Here is a 20921-nt window from a genome sequence, read left to right as displayed (position 1 = left end):
AATATTCAGATCAATCTTTCTTTCTGACATATTTAGTTAATGCTGTAAACGCAAATTTCACGAATAAATTCTTGCTCTAAATCTCTTGACACATCGAGGTTTTTTCGTTTTTCTTCTCTTCACTGTATTTAATCGGATCTTAGAACGCTGATTTCTCCAACCTCGCAACCTTTTCACATGTACAGGTCAAAGTCGAATCCATTTCCTCCGCTGAGGTAATCATACAGATATACCGCCATCTCGTCGAGAGCGTCGAAGCGAGGGTCGTTCAGGGTATCGTCCCGGATGGAACGAGCAGCTCTGCCCAGGGATCTGCTGGAAAACGTGAGGACAATAAGAGGAAGTATACAATGACCAAGTCTGTTATTTATCGGTCTTATACTAGCTAGTTGATATTTATTATATACTCGATGGGGTAGTCTTAGTTATATATAATTGTGAATAGGGCCATGGAAAGATGGAATTTTTGTCATTGGATAATTGTTAATAGGTACAGTCAATATCCTCGATACATATAGATATAGATCGGATCCCCAAGCCGACCTTTTGGTTCTGAGAGCCTTCGAGTTGAGAGTTTGAGAAAGTAAGGCATCGATTTATGTAACGTAATTAAAGATCAAATTGGCTTAAAAGTTTCTTAAAACGTCATTCACTAATGATGCAATAAAGAAGTTATACGAAAATGAATTTTATAGCTCACATGTTAAAGTGAACACCTTTTTTCACGTTATCTACTCAGAACCGAATAGACGGTTAGAGGATGAGACATTTCAAGGCATCGACTGTACTATCTTAATATAGTTTTCGTTTGAAATGTCGTCAATCTAATTATAATATAATTGGGAGTACAATTGTTTTACAGGAATTATAAAGCAATTGTTTATTAGTCTAAAACATATACATACACTTAACATTTAGCGGAACACTAGTAAAATCTTTAATATAATGCAGTGTTTTTCCAAACGTCCGGCCGGTTATTTTACTTTTTTATTTTATGTCTAATTTGAAAATAAAAAATTGTAATCTTTTTCACTAATTTATTTTAATTTCCTTGTCAAGTGGATCGAGGTTGATTTTTTGTTGAAAGTTTTATAAACTTTAGTTGAATTTTTTATTTATTTACCAAAGTTTGATTTAATCAACGGTAAATTCTTACTATTTTTAAATTTCTAGTCGTTTCAGCTTTGTCACAAAATCTAAAAAATATGCCTTTTCTAATCTAGATTCTTTTAATCTTCTAATCTTAGAATCTAGATTCTAATCTAGATTTTTATTAAGAAATGTTAAGTAAGACTGTACTAAGTCGATGTTAAAAGATGTTAGTTTAATTTACCTTATGTTTAATTCTATTTTATATTTTCGTGTTTATTTTGTTCAGCAAAATGTGCCGATGTGCGGTTATTATTGCTGTGGTAGTGAAAGAAAATCTGCATCTTTAACAAAAAACTACACGCTTCGAACCCGCATTTGTACAAATGTAATGATCATGACGTTTTCGAGTACCTTTTGTAAATAATTAATAAATAAACATTCTTATACGATCTAATAGTTTGGTAACTCATTATTTATTCCTAACATAAAATTCTAAATAGTTTACGAACGCACCCATATTAGATAATAACGTAGCTCAGCGATGGCGCGAATAATATGAAATCTGCCAATTAATTTTTAAGCCTTTTTTGAGCGTAACTACTTCTTTATAGGATTAAAACGTATATAAATATTATTACATATATATAATATTATTAAACGTATATATAACTTAATAGGTACATACTTACACTTTTTGTTAAAACCGAAAATGTAACTTTTGTTGCCGAAATGTAACATTTCAGATAACGAAACTTAATTTTCGACTCAATGGGCCTGGCGACACTGGTACCTACTGCTATTACAATCTATAACGACGCGTTAATGAATTACAGACCTAAAATCACCATCGGTGTCTAGTTCATCTTCGCTGGTGAACCGTTCGCGGATGTCCTTCATGATGCATGCTTCCAGTTTCTTGTGCTGAAAGAATTATAAGGGATTTTAGAATTAGCAAGTACTAATGGTTAAGATAATAGAGTTCATTATGACGAAGATTACCTTGTAGCAACGGAAGAAGAACATAGGCTTGATCAGCTCTTGGGAAAGTGGTGCCACGTCACGTTTGACATCAGGTACACATTGCTGGTGAGATACAATAAAATGAATGAAAGTATCTAGAACGATTTGATTTACAAATAGATTGACTAAGTCTCGTTATATGGCGAACGGCTATGGAGTGGAATTCTCTGCCTGCAAACTTATTTCCTGACCGCTATAACTTAGGCCTGTTCAAGGTGAGAAGGAATAGGCATCAGGTGTGCATGCTCTGTCGTTGATCTCATAGTCACTTTTTATTAGGTGAGATGGAGATTTTTTTTCACTAAGAGAAATTGTATTTTGAAATAACTAAAATAAACAATAATTCTATTGTCGTAATTAGTCTTAGGCAATTTTACTTCGGTCGATGTATTTTCGGTTTAGTACTTTTTTTCAACCTTGAATGGTAGTTCGATCCAAAACTCGTTCTTACAATTTATTTTTATTTATTCAACAATTAAAATTTATAGTAAGACTACTTGCAAAAACCCTTTAAAGGGTTTATACGAGAACAGAATGCATCGCAAATGAACTCGCCACTTTTGTTATGAGTACGACATACAACCCAAGTAGGAAGTACTTTTTTAAAACTTGTTTGCGTTTCTTAACATTCTTAAACATGTCGCACTGTTTATACAATAGTGGACTAACTCAATAAGTGTATTTATTCAGAATAGATGAAAAACTTCTTACTCACTAATTTATATACTGCTTAAAGTTTATTGCAGACATTTAAACAATTTTCTACTTGCCAAATATATTTAAAATAAAAAAAAAAGTTTCAAATATTTTTATGTAAGGACTGTTTTCAGATGCTCCCAAAACGTTTATCTCATTCTGAGTTAAGTAGATATCTTTAAATTGTTTCTTACAATATTCTAACGACGGTTTTATTGACGTGCAGAGAATCAAATTTTAAGTCCATTAATGATAATAACCTTGAATTTCACATTTCACATTTTGAGTTATAACACTATTGTAATAGCAGTGCGACATCTTTTTGCAACTCTACATATATTTTGTTTAGAATGTCAGGCAGTATGTACTTCGTGGTCCTCATACCGTGTGCATTAGTGATTCTAGGCAGTTGATACGCAGGTAGGTAATCGAATGGGTATGTTTATTTTTGTTAAAAAAATGATATTTTTGAATTGATTCAATATTATTGACATATATGATTCGTAATTAATAGATTAAGACGTTACTTTGCGGAAGTCCATGTTAATGAAAATGGAAGTAAATGAATGTGTTACTCCGCGAACCCAGTTAATGTTAAATCGTGCAAAATAGCTGTGCTTGTGTTGAAAATCCAAAAAACAATTTTATTCAATATTTTTTTTGAATTTTTTTTCATGCAGTTCTTTATCCTACAAGTGAGGGTGGGATAATTAACTGCATGAAAAAACACAAGCGCAGCTATTCTGCACGATTTAACCTTCACTGGGTTCGCGGAGTAGCAAATTCATCTACTTCCATTTATATATCTGATTCGTTAAAGACCGACATCAACTTACTGTGGTTAAAAGGGTCGAGATTGTAATATAACTATACGATGTTCAAGTATTTGTTGATTACAGTGTCGTAATATTAATATAGTAGAAAAATACTAGAATAAGACAGTTTCGGTCGTTTATTTTGCTTCAAACTTTACTTTTTAATTGACTTTAAATATTAAAATTATTGTCCTTCCAGTAAAATAACGCACACACTCAACATAGCCCCGCACTAGGGAAACCCTGTGTCGCGGGTGCCATGGACACACACATAGACAACCACAAATTACACCCAAACTCACGAGAGAAATAAATGTAGGCCATACAAACATTTCTCCCGGCCCGGGAATCGAACCTGGGACCTCTGCGTGGCAGTCCGGCATGGTAACCGTTCGGCCACGGAGGCAGTTAATGAGCAGTTATGATAAAAAAAAATGAGCTTATTATATGACATCTTTTTGTAATACAATATCTTATCGATTAACTTAAATAATGAAAACGCACCTCAATATATGAACTTGCGACCGTCTTAATTAATTTTACTGGATGGTTTTCTGTTGGTAATTGATTAAATTGATGAATGGCAAGGCAAATGAAAATGTTACTGCTGACAAAATGTAATAAAATGTTATTAATTAAAAGAGGTTTACTTAATGATCGCCTCGTGTGAAATTTTTGTTATTTGTTTATTATTTCTCGGATTTCTAACTCTGCTACTATGTAAAGTAAGAAATTATTTTTCTCTTTTATTTTAAAATATATTTGGCAAGTAGGAAATTGTCTGTAATAAACTATAACCTATACACATATACATTTTAATTATCTTTCACGAAAAGCGAGTAATTAGTTTTTCGTCGATTCTGAGAAATAACATTTTTTGAGTTAATACACTATTACATTAACAGTGAGATATGAAAGTCATAAAAATTATACAAACTACTTACGTGAAACAAATTATGTGAAAATCTTATCTTTCACGGATGATGTCCAGAATGCTTACCGAGAATTTCTGACAAAATTGCAACCCGTCCTGAATGTCACCCTTCAGCTCACTAGAGACGGGCAAGTTGCTGATTCTCTGAGTGATTTGTTCGTAGTTCGGCTCAAGGTTGTGGTCGATGTAGCCCAGCTCCTGCATGACGCAGGTGATGTTGCGCACGCGGTTCGCCGCCGGTGCGCCTGGGCCGCGCGAGATCACGTCGAGGCGATCGCGCAGATCTAAGTCGCGCTGGGGACATCAGTAATGAAATGAAAATTTATTTATTATAGTACCGGTACGCTATGATGGCCATTTTGACATTTGTCCGCTAATCAAGTTTCGTCTAAATTATAGATATATCGAAGGAGCTAATTGCTGTACATTGTTGTCAATAGTGACGTGCGGTAAAATTTACGGAATGTATAATTTTACGACCCAGCTCGGCATTTGTTTTTCGAAATTAAAAAAATTAACTCTAATACGATCGTGACTTATAGGATCGCTGTCCAGCACAACTTCTACCTCCGGCAAACTCGCGTCAAAGCTCAATGCAAAACAAAGTAGTTTCGAATTGACGATATATTAAGTAAACATTTTTATTTTCGTTTTATTAAAACTTTTTAATCAACTACCCCTTGCAATAGTAGTTTTTTACATTTAGTAAAAAATTTGATTATATTTTTTTCGATATTGAATTGAGTTTTTACCTCACTATTGTAATCTGTCAAAATGGCCATCATTATGTGCCGACACTGTAGTCCCCATTCTGCGTATAACAAATCCTTTATTTACCTAGTTTAGGTAAGTGGTGGTATCTTAGGAGAAAGTAGATAATGTGCACGATATTTATATTTGTGGAACATTGTATCGAAACGATGTTGGATCGAGTTTATTATAGGACTGTCTGTCTAGGTACTTGATGAGTTTGAGTTATGGTATTTGTCATATTTCACATAATATGTAGAAATATAATAGGAAAACAGATTACAAGGAGATAACAAATGTGATAAGGGCTCTAGATCATGGCATAGAACTAGTAGTTATTTATTATGCAAGGCTGTAAAGTTGTTGCTTGACACGAGTGCTTGTATTGAAACCTGAGCAAGGGAAGGAAGCCAAGATTGAACCAGAAGCGAAGCTAGTGGTTCAAAAATAGATTCCTTAGCGTAGCGAGGGTTTCAAGCCACGAGACGCAAAACATGATCGATGAAGGAAAAACAGTAGAACTATAAAACATCAGCTTTTTTAAAGAAAAGAAAAGTTTGTCTTCGAATGCGTTCTGAATTTACACCTCATCAATTTTTATTCTTGTTTTTTGTACTTTTATTTTTTAAGTGATTATTGAAATTATTTTACTTCTTCGACGAATTACAATAATTTAATAAACGCAATTAGTTATCATTGTCAATTTAATGTAAACAATAATAAGTATAAAATATACCAACTGATTTATATTACATAAATATGTAATGTAAGACACATCTCGTATTTGGACGTGTCGTTATCTTTGTTTTTTATCGAAAGAAAAGTTAGGTGCACAGTTCAATGTCAAGTGCGAATTTCAAAAACGTTTTCCACGCTAGCGTGCAAAAAACGCTTTTGCGCGCAGATTTCTAATGAGAAAGAAAGCCTTTCCGAGCTCGTGAGGTGAAAAAGTAATTACAGTATTTCATGTGAATTAAAGCCGTGGTAGCCTATCGCCACTCAAGCAGAGGCCGTGGGTTCCAAGTGGGCCCGCACCTCTGAGTTTCTAGGAATTTACGTGCGAAACTTCATTTGTAATTTACCATGAGCTTTTCGCCGAAGGAAAACATTATGATGAAACCGTGCAGGTTTGAAGAAGGAAAAACTGTCGGAAAACGAGCGAAGTCCCCAACCCGCATAGGGCCAGCGTGGCGGACCATGGCCTAAACCCTCGTCTGGGAGGAGAGCTGTACCCCGTTGGACGTATAAATGGGTTGATGATGATGTGAACTGCAACTAGTAACTTTGTACTTGTGACATATTCACGCCTTCATCACATAAACTCTCCCTCTATTTTCATTGTAACTTGTGGACACATTGTTAAAGTCATGGATGACACAAATATAACATGAATTACATAAGCTCCTGCGTGTCGTGTGTTCCACCAAAACAAGAAAAATATACCTACATATAATATGATACCTATACAATATTAAACGTACCTATATCTACAACCTCTTCGTATATTAAGTATGGTAGACAAGTAGGTAAATGGGTAAAAACGTAGAAAAAAAATCTTTAAATAAATTGTCACTGTAGTTTTAATTTAAATTGTGCTCCTAGTGAACGTAATACTCTAATTTATTTTGTAGTATTATGGGATGTAGGTACTGTTGTACTTACCCCCATTCTGTTATTTCCGTAGTAAGGCTGTTGATAAATCCCTTGCTGGTACTGCTGGTACTGCTGGTATCCATAAGGATTGTATTGCTGAGGATAGAACATCCCTGGCGCGTTGTAGGGGAACTGATAGAAGGGAGTGGCAGCGCTAAATGGGCGGAATTGCGGATTGGGCATCATGTATGGGGGGATAGATGGTTGAACTTGATGCGGGAAGGACGGCTGAATAAGAAATATTAATGATTGTATTAGAATTATAAAAGAATATATATTTTTTTTGAATAGTGAAATAATATAATGACTGAAATCAATAAAAAGTTATGCTGCGTAAGTTGACTGGTTATTTCATCATTGTACATATCGCCTCTTTAGCTCAGTGGTAGAGCACTGGTCTCGTAAACCAGGGGTCGTGAGTTCAATCCTCACAGGAGGCATTAGATCAAATTGCTGTAAACTTTTTACTTTCTTTTTATATTACATATTTTGTTTATTTTTTATTTACCCCTTGCGGCCTAAATGCTAAAACAGGCGGTTTATGTGGTTGCTGTGGAGAATTCGGCAGTTCATTTTCTTGATTGTGTAGAGCGCCATCTGTTGGTTTTGTGATGGTTTGCGTGCTCGGGTCTATGGAGAAACCGGGTGGCAGCTTGCCGAGCAAGATGGAGGGCAGCGAGTTCGAAGAATCGTCGAAAGGTGGCGGTGGCGGCGGTGCTGAGCATTTTGCATAGGCGTCTTTCATTTCTTTTCGGATTTGTTTTACAACTTCCGGACCAAAGCAACTTTCATAAATCTGAAAATAAAATTATCTTGATTGTTGCTTATTGTCAAGATTATAGAGATTGTAATGTTATCGAAGATATGGAACAATTATTACGATAATCACAAAAATGATCAGGATTTAGATACAATTTTTTGAATTTCTGGCTTGAAACTCAGAACGAAAAATTTAAATGCCGGAAGCGATAAGGCGTGCCCAATCACTTGACAAATTTAAGGAATTGTTAAATAAACATTACTTAACACTTAGTAATTTCAATTTAGTAGAGTAAGTTAAGTATTCACCATTCAAATTAAAATAATGTATACATATATGTGTGTATATATAATACATATCACAAGAATATTTTATATGTTGTATGTGTATATATGTATAGTTATATATTTGGTATGTAGCAATGTGTATGTGTTATAATATATACGTAGTACGTTTTTGTGAAGTTTGTTTAGGAAAGTATTCGGTTCAATTTGTACATCGTTTAGCTGCCTTGTGTAATCGCTGTCTAGCGATAAGGCCACCAATTGTACCTTTAACTACTGTTTATTAATTTCTGTGCAACAAAGCTTATTCTATTCTATTCTAAATATTCATATATCTGAAGATCTGATTGTGTTTGATTTTTTCGCCCATGTGAACAGAAGCAGTCGTGGCCGAGCGGTTAAGGCGTCTGACTAGAAATCAGATTCCCTCTGGGAGCGTAGGTTCGAATCCTACCGACTGCGTGCTTGATGTACATTTTTTTATTTTATTTTAGGGAATATTTTTGTGCTTTTTATTTATCGTAAAGGTGGTCAATGGTAAGTCATTTAAATTTACTCGAATATGCCGAATTCAAGTTACAAGTAATTTCTTTTTTTTTCTTTATGCATTCGTTTATTTGCCTGTTGTTCTTTGTTGTTTTATATAATATTTTTTACTATCCTTACCTTCATCATAGCATACTTCTTGATGAACCTGTCATCGCTGCTGGCGAGCGCCTGCGCTGTCACGCAGAGCAAACAGGTCAATAACACTTGTGTTGATATCATTTTGGACCTGGACAACGAAAAATAGACTCGTTTTAGTACGTGACAGAATTGGTTAATTATAAACTGAAGGTACACAATCTTCATTAGTTTTAGTCTTACACAACACATAATAATAAAATAATAGCGCTAACCGTGCACTGAGTTACTGAAGTTTTCAATAAAGGTACGACTTTTAAAAATATTTTTCTACCAAATACAAAACTTGGATTCTCCAAAATTCTAATGTGACTTTAAATGCACAATGTTTTTGATGTTCAAAACAAGCTCATCCTGTTTAACATTTTCAAATCCGCCATTCGTACGAAAAAGATCATTAACTTCCTTCGCACCGTAATCGTGCATAATAAATTCGTTTGCGCGTACGCAGTTCATTAACACTAGCCGTAACCGTTAACACCTTGGGCTAGCATAGCAGTAAACTAAGCATAAAGGTGGCCACTCATTGACCAGGGACCGGCAGTACGCGTGCGTATGTGTGTATTTCTTTATTAACACGGATAAAATTACCATACCACCGAATCGAATCTGCTGTTAAATAATATTACAGTCTGTTGGTGTCTGTATGTTTACTAGTACTATTTTAGTAGTTAACTGTTGATTAGAAATAGACTTAGCATATACATCTTTATCTATATGCGCCCATTGTTTAAGAGGACGTTGCAATCGTTTTGTGTTGATACGACGCTATTTGGATAGAAATAATTTAAATTTAAATTAAACTACAAAACAACGTTTGGTCTGTGGTAACAACTATAATTGTTTTAATAATGTTCATTTAGTTCCATCTCGCACCACTAGATGGCATTAGTTGTACACTGAAACACGGCACGTTTTGTTCATGTCAATACTATGTATCAGCATCAGTATCTGGCACTGAACGACAATCAAGCTTTTGAGACGTTGCGGTCCTAATACCGTTGACCTGTAAGTAGCAGTAGAGCTCCTTGTGAAAGAGTTCGTCCAGGGAAGTACTGCCACTGGACCCTATTTCTGCCGCCAAGCAGTAATGTGAGCATTATTGCGTTCCGGTTTTGAAGGGTGAAATTACAGGCACATGGGACTAGGGACACAGTATCGAATCAAAAGTGTCGATAATGTACTCATGAGTAGTATCGCAAATTTTCCCTACTTAAATACAGAATAAAACACATGAGTATAAATAATAAAATATGTAATTTTTTATTTCATTTATGATTTTTAATTGAAACACATAATAGAAGACTTTGAATTAAATTGATCAATTCAGTCAATCCTCACTTCACATAATTTGTGTTACTTAAATTTCCCACTCCTCCTCTTTAAAATCACTTAAAAACATAAATCTGTTTGGTAACAGTCTGTTTCTCATTTTTGATATTGCTTTGTCTGCTTTTGAGAACAAACATTCTGAAGAAGGAACAATTGCGAGGTACTCAAATAAATATAAAGTTTGTCAGGTATGTTAATTCAAATCCTTCATTCTTATTCTTATAAAAAGGCTTGACTGCATAGTGTACGCTATGCAGTCAAGTCATTTGTGATGAAGGTTGCCATTTAAAAAAATCCCAAAGTGGCTTGCGTTACGATATGAGGTGTCCTAAGTAAAAATTATTTGAAACGACACGATTCTTGTCAAAAAGTACTAATACCTGAAAAATATCGAGTACACAAGTATCGGTATCGGAAGCAAAAGTACTCGATACCAAAAAATATCGATACTTTTTGGTATCTATACATGGGACTTTTAAACTTATGTCTCAGGATGACGGGCGCAGTGGCAGTGCCTCTCAGATCTTTACGATTTAAAGCTCTGAGTGACACTGTACCTGTTATGGACAGGCGTGTCGCTTACCAACAGGCGCACGACTTGTTCGTCCCGTCACTTAGTATCATAAAAAATCGGCACTATATACTGCGATCTCACGTCTGTGCTATGTAGTGTGTCAGGTCCTTATATAGTACTTGCTTTATCTATGTCTATTTTCGTCATCCTGCCACTCCTCCTCGTCGACCCCGCTACACACCTATTATAGTAACAGCTTTTCCGTGATACCTATTATATATTTAAGGCGATATTTGGGCATTTTCCTGTTTAACACATTCCAAATGTTATACGTTCCACTGTTCACTAGCTGCGTATCTCATGTTTCACTGGCACACGATCGTACTAAGTACGATCGTAGTCCGCATTTTTTTTTTCAAATTGCATGTTACTCATTTGATGTAACCAGATTTGCAAGAGCTACAAGAATAGCGACGCAAACGCGCGTTCGTGAAACGCGCCCTTGCATGGCTACACTTGCGATTTTTAGGCGATTGCATCGATGCAAACGCGCGACTGCATCGATACAAACGCGCGATTGCATCAGTGCAATCGCTTATGAATCACAAATGTAGCGAAGCAATCACGCGTTTGTATCGATGCAGTCGCGCGTTTGCATTCGCTACTAAAAGTCGTCGTGTGTAACCGCTCTAAAAATTGCCTAATGTATTCTAGAGAGACTATAGTCTATTTGTTTAGGTACTTATCTAAATGTAAACAATCTTGATACATCTTTTTATTGAACGTATACTTTACAAATCAATAGGTATAAAAATAGGCATGTAATTTCATATTAAGCTAAATATTTGCATTTTGTATTTGAAGGTAAGTAAAACTAATTTTATAAATGTATATTTCATAAAATAGACATCTCAAGATTGTTTACATTTAATTAAGTACCTAAACAAATGGACTATAGTGTAATTACTTTTTTATTTATTTTATTTTCTAGTATACATTTTTACAATAAACTAAAATGCGGCTATGTGAGAAATGGTCAAATATCTGTTTTAAATAGCAAACGATAGAGCACAAAATTCTTACAAACAAACAGTTACAATTAGTTAACGTGTTCGACTTACCCTACCGATGCATAGCTGAAATATCATTAAACAATATTATCATTAAATAATTTAATATTCTAAAACTGGACTATGGTACATAGCGTTTCATATATTTAAGTCAGCATTGAGTTTCTTTAGGTAATATTTGTGCGTGTCTTTATCACCAATATTTACAAGTTTTTCAAATTAAAATACTCCTCCAGTGGGTTTATTCATTTTTTTCCTGGACTGTTCAAATGCAATTAATGATTTCTAAATAGAGAAGATTTATTTCGAATAAGTGCACAGAGATAGCAATTTTGATAGATACATGACAGAAGTTGCAGTGTGTGACGCTATCCAGTCTGCGTTCACCGTAACCGGGCAAATATTGTGAGAAGTTATCGAGTTGACAATTAATAGAGAGTGTACGTAGTGTACTTGTAATATTTTGTATGGCCTACATTTATTTCTCTCGTGAATTTGTAAATTTGTGGTTGTGTATGTGTGTCCATGGCACCCGCGACACAGGGTTTCCCTAGTGCGGGGCTATATTGAGTGTGTGCGTTACTATTTATTTATTTTACTTATAATAATTATGTTTCAATCTAGATAATAGATGACTTACTCTTTAATGATAACTGCACTTAGACATATTTTTTGTTCATTGAAATTTTTAAATTTCGACATTTTAAATCTTAAATTATCGTAGATTTGAAAAATTAATAAACAATCTAGGTTTTCATTTTGGATATACGTTACCTATTGATAATTGTGTCATTTATCTCAAACAGTAGGTACCTTAAGGATGATATAACTGACATACAGCCTGGGTCCCCAAGGGGCCCAAATCTGTGCTGCAAACTGATTTTTTTTGAGGCACAACCAGTACTTGCTTACAATTCTTAGATGCTCTAAGTTACAAATACAACAATTACGTAATTCTTTAAATGCTACAGTCTATCAACTTTGCAGGGGGCTATTAATAGTGTTGTTACGCCAATCGGGCAACGTTTTATGTTATTAACGGTCTAATTCTTTTCTCTTTCATCAGCGATGGTAGAACCGTTATGCTATATAATTAATAATAATGATTATTATAACCTAAATAAATACCGTTGCATTAAAATCGACGTTATGTTATTATATTGCAGTATAAAATTACTAACATCCGCCATAGGGTCGATTATGCTGTCAATAACCATAAAAACGAATAATTAATTTTTAGTTAAATAAGTCAATAAATGAATAAATGCGCCAGACGATCACATCAACTACCTGGTCCCAAACTAGATGATTCCCTGTACTATGACTACTAGTAAATATATCAACTCTGGTGGTACTATCCAGACTAGGAGAAATTTATAAAAGTTCGTGAATTTGTCTCAGTTTCTTGGGCTTTCTTAAAAAAATCCTTGATGATTCACTGGAGATAACATTTTTCAATTTCCGATTGCACTGTCCATTTTGGTAATACGGGCAGAATCATGGGTTATTTGTATTTCGTGGGAACCTTAACATGCACTTCATGATTTCCTACATATTCTTAAGTCTAGATATCCACGTTAGTGATGTCACAGACCTCTGCCTCTGCTTCCGCAATTGGGGAAATTTCCGGACACTTTTTCACATCTATTTCCGTTTCTGCTAACGCAACTTTTATGACGGAACTTTTATCGGAAATTTATAACATTGCAATGGATCAAGCGCGTAGGTTGTAGGAGTTTTGTGCTGTTTTAAGCGCAATTTTTTTATACTCCTGTTCTATCCCATTGTTGGACAAAGGCCAAAAAATTCAATGAAACCAAAAACCAAGCCCTGTTTGAAATGATTTGAATCCAATTCGTTGAATCTTTATAGTATTTACGCTTCCGTTTCTGTTAATATTTGCTTCTGAGATCTGTTTACGTTTCTGTTTCCGTTATGACACTTCCGTTGCATCATTAATCCGCGTACGTCTGTGGTACTATTTGGTTATAATATAAAGTAGTATCTACACATGGTAAACTGTAATTAATCCATGAGATTCTTAACCGAGATATTGGAGAAAACATATGTACTACACGTAAGTAAGCAGTATTTTATTAGGACAAGGAATATTGATAAGCGACAGGCCTCTTTCCTCGCTAGACAAGACAATCAGGCGTTTTGTACGAAAATTAACGCCGCAAAACGCCTCGAGATTCCATTCTCGGATAAAATAATCAGGCGTTACGTTTGTTCAAAATTAAGTAAAAATCTTGTCGATTTACAATTCGTGTGTTATATTGCATCTAGATTAACAGCCTATACTACCTCAGCTTGCATTCAAATATTTCACGTACTAATACGGTTCATTTTGCTTGGCTCCAGCCGCAGGGATACTGGCTCTATTTCAGAATTTGTTTTTTTTACAAACGAAGTTATAGCCATGTGAAAAAGTATATCGTATACCATACGTGTTCTATTTAGTTCAGTTGATATATAAAAAAACATTGGTATATGTAAAGTACAGCGGTTTTCTTGTAAAATTTCGAGCTAAGTTTGTGTCTCTTTTCTATCGTAAAAATTTTTAAGATTCATGTTTTCACACCGTATAGTAATCAGTGTATATTCTCAACTTTATTAACTATATATTTTTTCCAAAGTGATTGATTCAATGTATATTTCAATGTATATGTATATTTTCAATGTATATTCTTTCACTGTTATGCGGAATCAACCCCCATTTCAGGTTGAAGCAATTTCTTACAACAAGTTGATGGGTATCGTGAAAACTTTGAAACAGGGGGTCTACTCTCGATCTCCGTCCGACATCCGTCCGAAACAATTACTGCCAAATAAACAATACTTGACCAAATGAAAAGACTCGTGATGCGAATGAAGCTTCATACTGGATACTTGTCTTTTAATTTTATCGAATATTACTTATTTGACAGTAATTGTTTCGGACGGATGTCGGACGGAGATCGAGAGTAGCCCCCCAGCCATTAACATTTTTTTACGTTACATAATGACGAAAATGATGTGGCTTTATAAATTTATTACCATAATATTAATTTTTTTTGCGAAATTACACCTCTATAGACTGAACAACTAAACTTACTCCATAATGAAACAAATCGAAGGAATTTTTCGTTGTGTTCGACCTCTGTACTAATAATCATGCAATAAACTCCAATATATGTAGTTCTATAATTTGATGCATCAATGTACATTTTTTAACAACCTTATACTCTTATTACAGTGGTCATTCAAGAATGATCCAGTAGACTGATGTTATAATAGCTGCCGAGTACTCGTCTCATACCTTTATTGGTGGTTACGGACAGTAAACAACCTCTCGTGAACGATTCTTGATAACTCATTTACAAGCGTTTAAGTTTGCAGTTATTTCTCACCTAGGTGTTATCTGGTTATTAATTTTGTGCGTGATCGTGACTAGACTAGAAATTTGGGTTTCCAAATGTACAGAAAATGATTTTTTTCTTTTTTTGGTAGCAGTATGTGGAAAAGTTCGTGCAGGAAGTAGCAAGCATTATTCAAAATGGTAACTGCATAAGAATAATACTTGTTACGTGTTGAAATCAAGTACAATTCTTTTTACGACTTAGTTTTAATCTTGTTTATCTTGGAACATACTTGTCGGAGCCAGCTATCACTTCAAACATAATTTATTATATAAACGATTTACTAGGCTACCTACGAATAATTTTTACTAGCCTCGATCATGGTTTCTTTGTTTGCAAATGTCACGTCACTTTCATCGTTCAAATTGAAAGAGGGGGCTTTTTTGTAAGTTAATTGGACAGTGAAGACGTACCGCCTCGCTCTCTCTGAACTTGCCGCGTGATATTTAGAATCCGTGTTCACCTCATCCGTCTCTTATACTTTTGGACTAATAACTGTGAAAAGTGCATAAAACAACTAATTGCAATCAGTTGATGTAACTATTTTATCGCCGGGTGAACGAATTGATAACGAAGAGTTAATAAGTCGATTATCAAGTAATTCCTGATTAAATCCGCGTTGCGGGTGTTCCTTTGACGTCTCCCTTTCCGGCCTTAACTCCGACATATGTACATGTTTGTATTTAATAATTATGGAAATTAATAGCTATTTGCTTTCACACTGTACATACTTGTAACTTATCTGTATTGCAAGGATAATGTAAGAAGTTATCCGATATTAGAGAACACACTACATTAACACGATATACACATACACATAGATATTTACTTAGGTTATTTTGTTTCAGTTCGCGACGCCTACGTCCGTCATTCACTCTTGTGAGGTACATCGAAAACCAGCGTTACAGCATAGCTGTGGCTTTTGCTGAAGTTCATTTTTCATATGCCACTGCCGCACGCATGTCAGTATAGTATTAAGTTATATAGTAAAACTTGTTGTTTAAATGTTTGCTACGCTGATTTTTGTGTCATGTTTTTTGTGTTATTTTTTTCTAAGTACTGCAACCTTACCTATTTTTGCTCACAAGCTATAATGTGAGCATTATTGCGTTCCGGTTTTGACGGGTTTTGAATCAAAAAGAGTATCAGAGAGACAAACTTTCATCTCATATATAAAACGTACATATTCAAAATTAGAATGCGCACTGTAGATTCTTAACGATAAAGACAAACACCGTAAGGAAACCTGTCTTTTTTAAAGTTGTCCTCAATCTAATCGAGATAAGTACGTCGCAGTCCTTAAAATGAAGGTCAGACTATTTTTCCAAGAATAAACGGGCATGTTTGACACTCTTCCTACTCTAGTAGTAAGAAACCTATATGACGGGAAATGTACCAAACTCGTCGAAGCCATGACAAGTGATCTGATCTATATTGAGTTAGCGTAGTTGCCTACGGCTAGCTATAGCTCTTGTTATGGAATAAGTCCGTGCCAAACTGTGCAATTACCTGTAAGGGTTACTTAATGTAGTAAAGTTATGTGGATATATTAAACTTCCGTCGCATTGCTTCGAGGCGGTTTAAATATATAGGGAGACGTATTACCCATTTAATAGATTGATGCTTTGGTTCGTCAACAGCCAAGAAAATACGGGCAGAGTGCTTTTTATTAACCGACTTAAAAAAAGAGTAGGTTCTCAATTCGACTACATTTTATTTGTATGTACGTTACGCGCTTACTCCGGCGGCATTTGTGAACCGATTTTTATGATTCTTTTTTTGTTAGAAAAAGGGTAGGTACCTCTATATTGGTCCCATTTAAATTTAAAGACAATATTCACCTCTAAGGGTGGCACATTGGGCGATGTATCCAGTTTCGCGCACTTTCCGGTAACCGATTTAAAAAAACTTCGCATAGATAGATGTAATTCCAAAAATTTTTTGGTCAGTTTTTTAAAGTTGTGCGTTTTTTGTTTTTATATTCGAAACAGGGAGAAATATATTGGGCATTGATTTATGATTTTAACCACCGAAAAAAGAGGGGAGTTATAAGTTTGAAACCTTCGTCTGTGTATCTATTTGTCAAACGGATGGACTGATCACAAAGCGGTTTATCTTATTTGCAAACTGGTTCAATTGAGGTTTCTCAAAGAGGTGTTTACCGCCACTCATGGGCGCTGAAGAACCCTTGGGGGGCAGTAGGGGTGTGGAATGTGGGGAATGATCTATATAAACTACACTATTTATATGTATATTTTTTCTTGTGATTTTTTTGTGTTACGTTAATGTAAAAAACACCATGTTTTTAATTATTTTTTGTAGTGGTATGAGTTTTATAGGTTTTATAGGTAGGTTTTATAGGTCCGTTTAAGTAGAACTAAAACACAAAACACACAGAGAGCGGTTGCGGGTCGGGCGCGTGTCGGGTCGGGAGCACAATGGATGACAACACACCACGGGCTTCGTGTGTTGTCCTTATAAATACACGGAATTAGACCCGCAGTGCTCCCGACTCGACACGCGCCCGACCCGCACCTGCTCTCTGTGTATTTCACACTTAAATACACATACATATATAAAACACACAATACAGTACACCATACGTAATGTGTCAGACAACCACACCAATTGCCTGATCTCAAACCAGGGAAATCCCTGTGCTATGACTACCAGAAAAACAAAAATTACTCTGAGGCGCTTCACAAAACACCTATACCAGTACCAATTTAGAAAAGTTCATGTCCCAAATTGATCGGATCGAAAATCGAACCCGTTACCTCCTCATCCAGTGCCCACAGTGCAAACTATTGGACCACCGAAGTCGTCAAGTGTAAAGCTTCGGTATCTCATATCTCTATTTGCAAAGATCTCATGCCATTAAACCTGCACATTGCAAACTCCCAAGGGAGTACGTGTTTTCTCATATTAAAAAACCTATTGTAAGTAATATGTAACTAGCATTCACATCAAATTACGCCTTTATCGTCGGATCTACATCAGGGAGTAGCAGTGAGGTCATTGAACTACACGGCCTTGCTGCAAGTAATACGCTCTGTGGGCTTAACACAGCATTGCCATATACCTTGCGTAATGATGACTATTACCAGTTTGTGTTGATCTTGGACTTTCACCAATCAATATTTACTTGAATAATAAATAATAAAGTGAAGGTCAAGTGTCTTCATTCACTGGTTCAAAGTTAAAAGAGATTATTACACACTAAGATTACCTACTTTCGCCCTTAAAGCTCATTGTAGTGTGCAAGTCGAGTTCGTAATAACTTCGTCGTCACAGGCTTTAAAAAAAATGCAAACTTTGGCTACTTTCTAGGCAGTGTTCGGCTAGTAATTGGATGTAGCTTCATCTATCCATATTATGCGTCGTTTTAAGTAACATTTTTCATTTTGTGTTTCTTATGTGTACTGTTCATCCCTATCCAAACTTCAAATCGGATTGTTCTGAATTGCTACGTTGTTATATTAAATGACATGGGTACCAAAATGTTTATAGGTTCAAGTCGTAAATGTCATTTGTAAATTATTTAGTATTAATCATTGACTTACAAATAAATGGACGACTGGTCTAATACAAAAACCACGAAAAAAATGTCCCAAGTCAACCTATTCGAAATTTAAATTGTAATGTCATCGCAGTATCGCGCTGTCAGTAGAACAAATGAAGACTAAAGCGGAGTTTGGCGCTCTGTATACGATTTTAGCGCCTTACAAGTGCGGACACTTTTTAGCGCGGACCCGACGTCCATATAATTGTAAGTCAATGGTATTAATGGCTGTTTTGTTTTTGTGGAGCCGGGCGAGATACGTCACGTAACTCTTATGTCAAATGTAGCGAGTTTCTTTAAAAGGGTGGGGTCTAAAAAACAGCTTAAGCTGAGACTCTTACCTTTTTACACACGATGTTATTTAAGGATAAACTTGTATATTATTGTAATCATTGTAGATAAATATGTATTATTATGAACTTCATCTTCATCAACACAATTTTATACGTCCCATCTTGGTCAAGGGTCTCCTCTCAAATGATAGTTTAGGTCATAGTCTGCCACACTGGCTTGTAAATTCCGAGAAACTCAAAGAGAGCCCGGAATCGAACCCACGGCCTCTGTTTGAGCGGCGGTAGGTTAACTCATTAAGCTACCACGGCTTCTAGTTCGTAATAAACGGTCTGAACTTGCCGTGTTTACAAGAACAATATCATGCAGTTTTCTCACGCCTGAACTTCTGTAATTAGTTAGTGCATCGAGGTAAATAAAATATAGTGTGATCACATAGCATTGTAGACAATATAACGAACAGGTCGAGTGAGAGCATAGGTCCCAAACTCCCTCCCAAAGGCCCTCCGCCACCGCCACCACCACAAAAAATAATTGAAAACACGCATTCTTTATATTAACTTAACACAAAAAATCACAACGACTTTATAATTTATTTATTTCTATTTATTAATTTTTTATTGAATTGATATTCAATTATTTTTTGTGTGAAATGACTTCACTAGTTTGTTATAATTATTGATACAAAGATCGAACACTCAGAAAAAGTTCCTTCGATCCGGCCGGATTCGAACCGACGTCTTTTAGCATACCATGCCAGACGCTATACCACGGAACGAACCAGCGGACCTTAAGAATTTTTCTGTGTTTTTTGTCGTGTCTTTGTGTTTGGTTTTTATTTATTAATTTGAATCATACTCCTGCCGAGCAGTAATATGAGTGTAACTGCGTTTCGATTTGGAAGGGTAAGGGTGCTGGTGAAGTTACAGGCACATGGGACTTGTCAACTTATGTCTCAGGGTAACGGACGCAGTGGCAGTGCCCCTAAGATCTTTGCGATTTAAAGCTCTGAGCTTGTTGGTCCTGTTACTTGGTATTATGAAAAAAATATTACTAATATCATAAACAATAACTTTTGTTCCAAGAGTTTTTACGTAACATAGTTACCAAAAATAAACTTCCCCCATCCGCATAGAGTTATCACCATTTAGAGCGATATATTTCAATGTTTTTATTTTTGTATGAAAGTAATATGATAATCTCAGTACAGAGTACTAAAAAATACCGACCTCAAAAGTACGTGGAATTACGTCTATTTGCTAAGTTTTATTGAAATATCTAATATAATTCGCCACGAGATAATAAAAATCGGTTCTCACTACTCAAAGTATATGGAGAGAAAAACGCCTTGAATTGGAGAAATAGCAAAATCAACCATTAAAATAATTACTCCTTAGTAAAATTTAGGTGCTATTTATAAAAATGAATCGTCATGCGTGAACAGCCACCCTTAGAGGTGGATAATTTTCTTCAGAATGAAATGGGACCACTATGGAAGTATCCCCTTTCCACCAAAAACAGAATCATGAAAATCGGTTCACAAATACCGGAGTTACCGCGTTACATACATACAAAAAAAAAACAAAAAAAACATACAGTCGAATTGAGAACCTCCTCCTTTTTGAAGTCGGTTAATAAAATAATTTTTGTTGCTAAGTTAAGCTGTAAAGGTACTAACTGGGTGATAAATCTGTAATAGATTTCTCATAGATGGCGCTACGACTAAAAAGTCGTTGAAAAGACCAAGTACAAAGACACGACGCAAGCACATAGAAAAATTCTAGCGTATAGCGTCTGGCACGGTATGCAAGAAGACGTCGGTTCGAATCCGACCGGATCGAAGGAATTTTTCTGAGTGTTTTTTCTGAGTGTTCGATCTTTGTATTAATAATTATAACAAACTAGTGGAGTAATTTCACAAAAAATAATTGAATATCAATTCAATAAAAATTTAATTAATACAGTGAATAGCGACATCTCTCGCCAGGACTGGTAGCTGTAAAGGTACTAACTGGGTGATAAATCTGTAATAGATTTCTCATAGATGGCGCTACGACTAAAAA

General features: G+C 35.3%; 1 protein-coding gene and 2 non-coding genes across 3 annotated transcripts in view; 2 read left to right on the top strand and 1 right to left on the bottom strand.

The window, feature by feature from the left end:
- Window positions 1-89: 89 nt before the first annotated feature.
- The window catches only part of LOC113232860, a 50601-nt gene continuing 29769 nt past the window's right edge, over window positions 90-20921 (bottom strand). The window contains exons 2-8 of the mRNA XM_026467717.1: window positions 8671-8779; window positions 7469-7756; window positions 6970-7188; window positions 4624-4851; window positions 2092-2175; window positions 1928-2013; window positions 90-312 (exon numbers count right to left, since the gene is read on the bottom strand). Of these exons, the coding sequence (XP_026323502.1) occupies window positions 174-312; window positions 1928-2013; window positions 2092-2175; window positions 4624-4851; window positions 6970-7188; window positions 7469-7756; window positions 8671-8772 (1146 nt within the window). The 5' untranslated portion in view covers window positions 8773-8779 and the 3' untranslated portion in view covers window positions 90-173. The remainder of the gene's footprint in view (window positions 313-1927; window positions 2014-2091; window positions 2176-4623; window positions 4852-6969; window positions 7189-7468; window positions 7757-8670; window positions 8780-20921) is intronic.
- Window positions 7329-7400, top strand: Trnat-cgu. Its single transcript has one exon. It is a non-coding gene; the product is annotated as a tRNA-Thr (tRNA).
- Trnas-aga lies at window positions 8385-8466 on the top strand. Its single transcript has one exon. It is a non-coding gene; the product is annotated as a tRNA-Ser (tRNA).

This window comes from Hyposmocoma kahamanoa, unplaced genomic scaffold (genome assembly GCF_003589595.1).
Source record: "Hyposmocoma kahamanoa isolate Upper Pololo Valley unplaced genomic scaffold, ASM358959v1 78, whole genome shotgun sequence".
Lineage (NCBI taxonomy): Eukaryota > Metazoa > Arthropoda > Insecta > Lepidoptera > Cosmopterigidae > Hyposmocoma > Hyposmocoma kahamanoa.
This window is presented reverse-complemented; position numbering and strand designations above follow the sequence as displayed.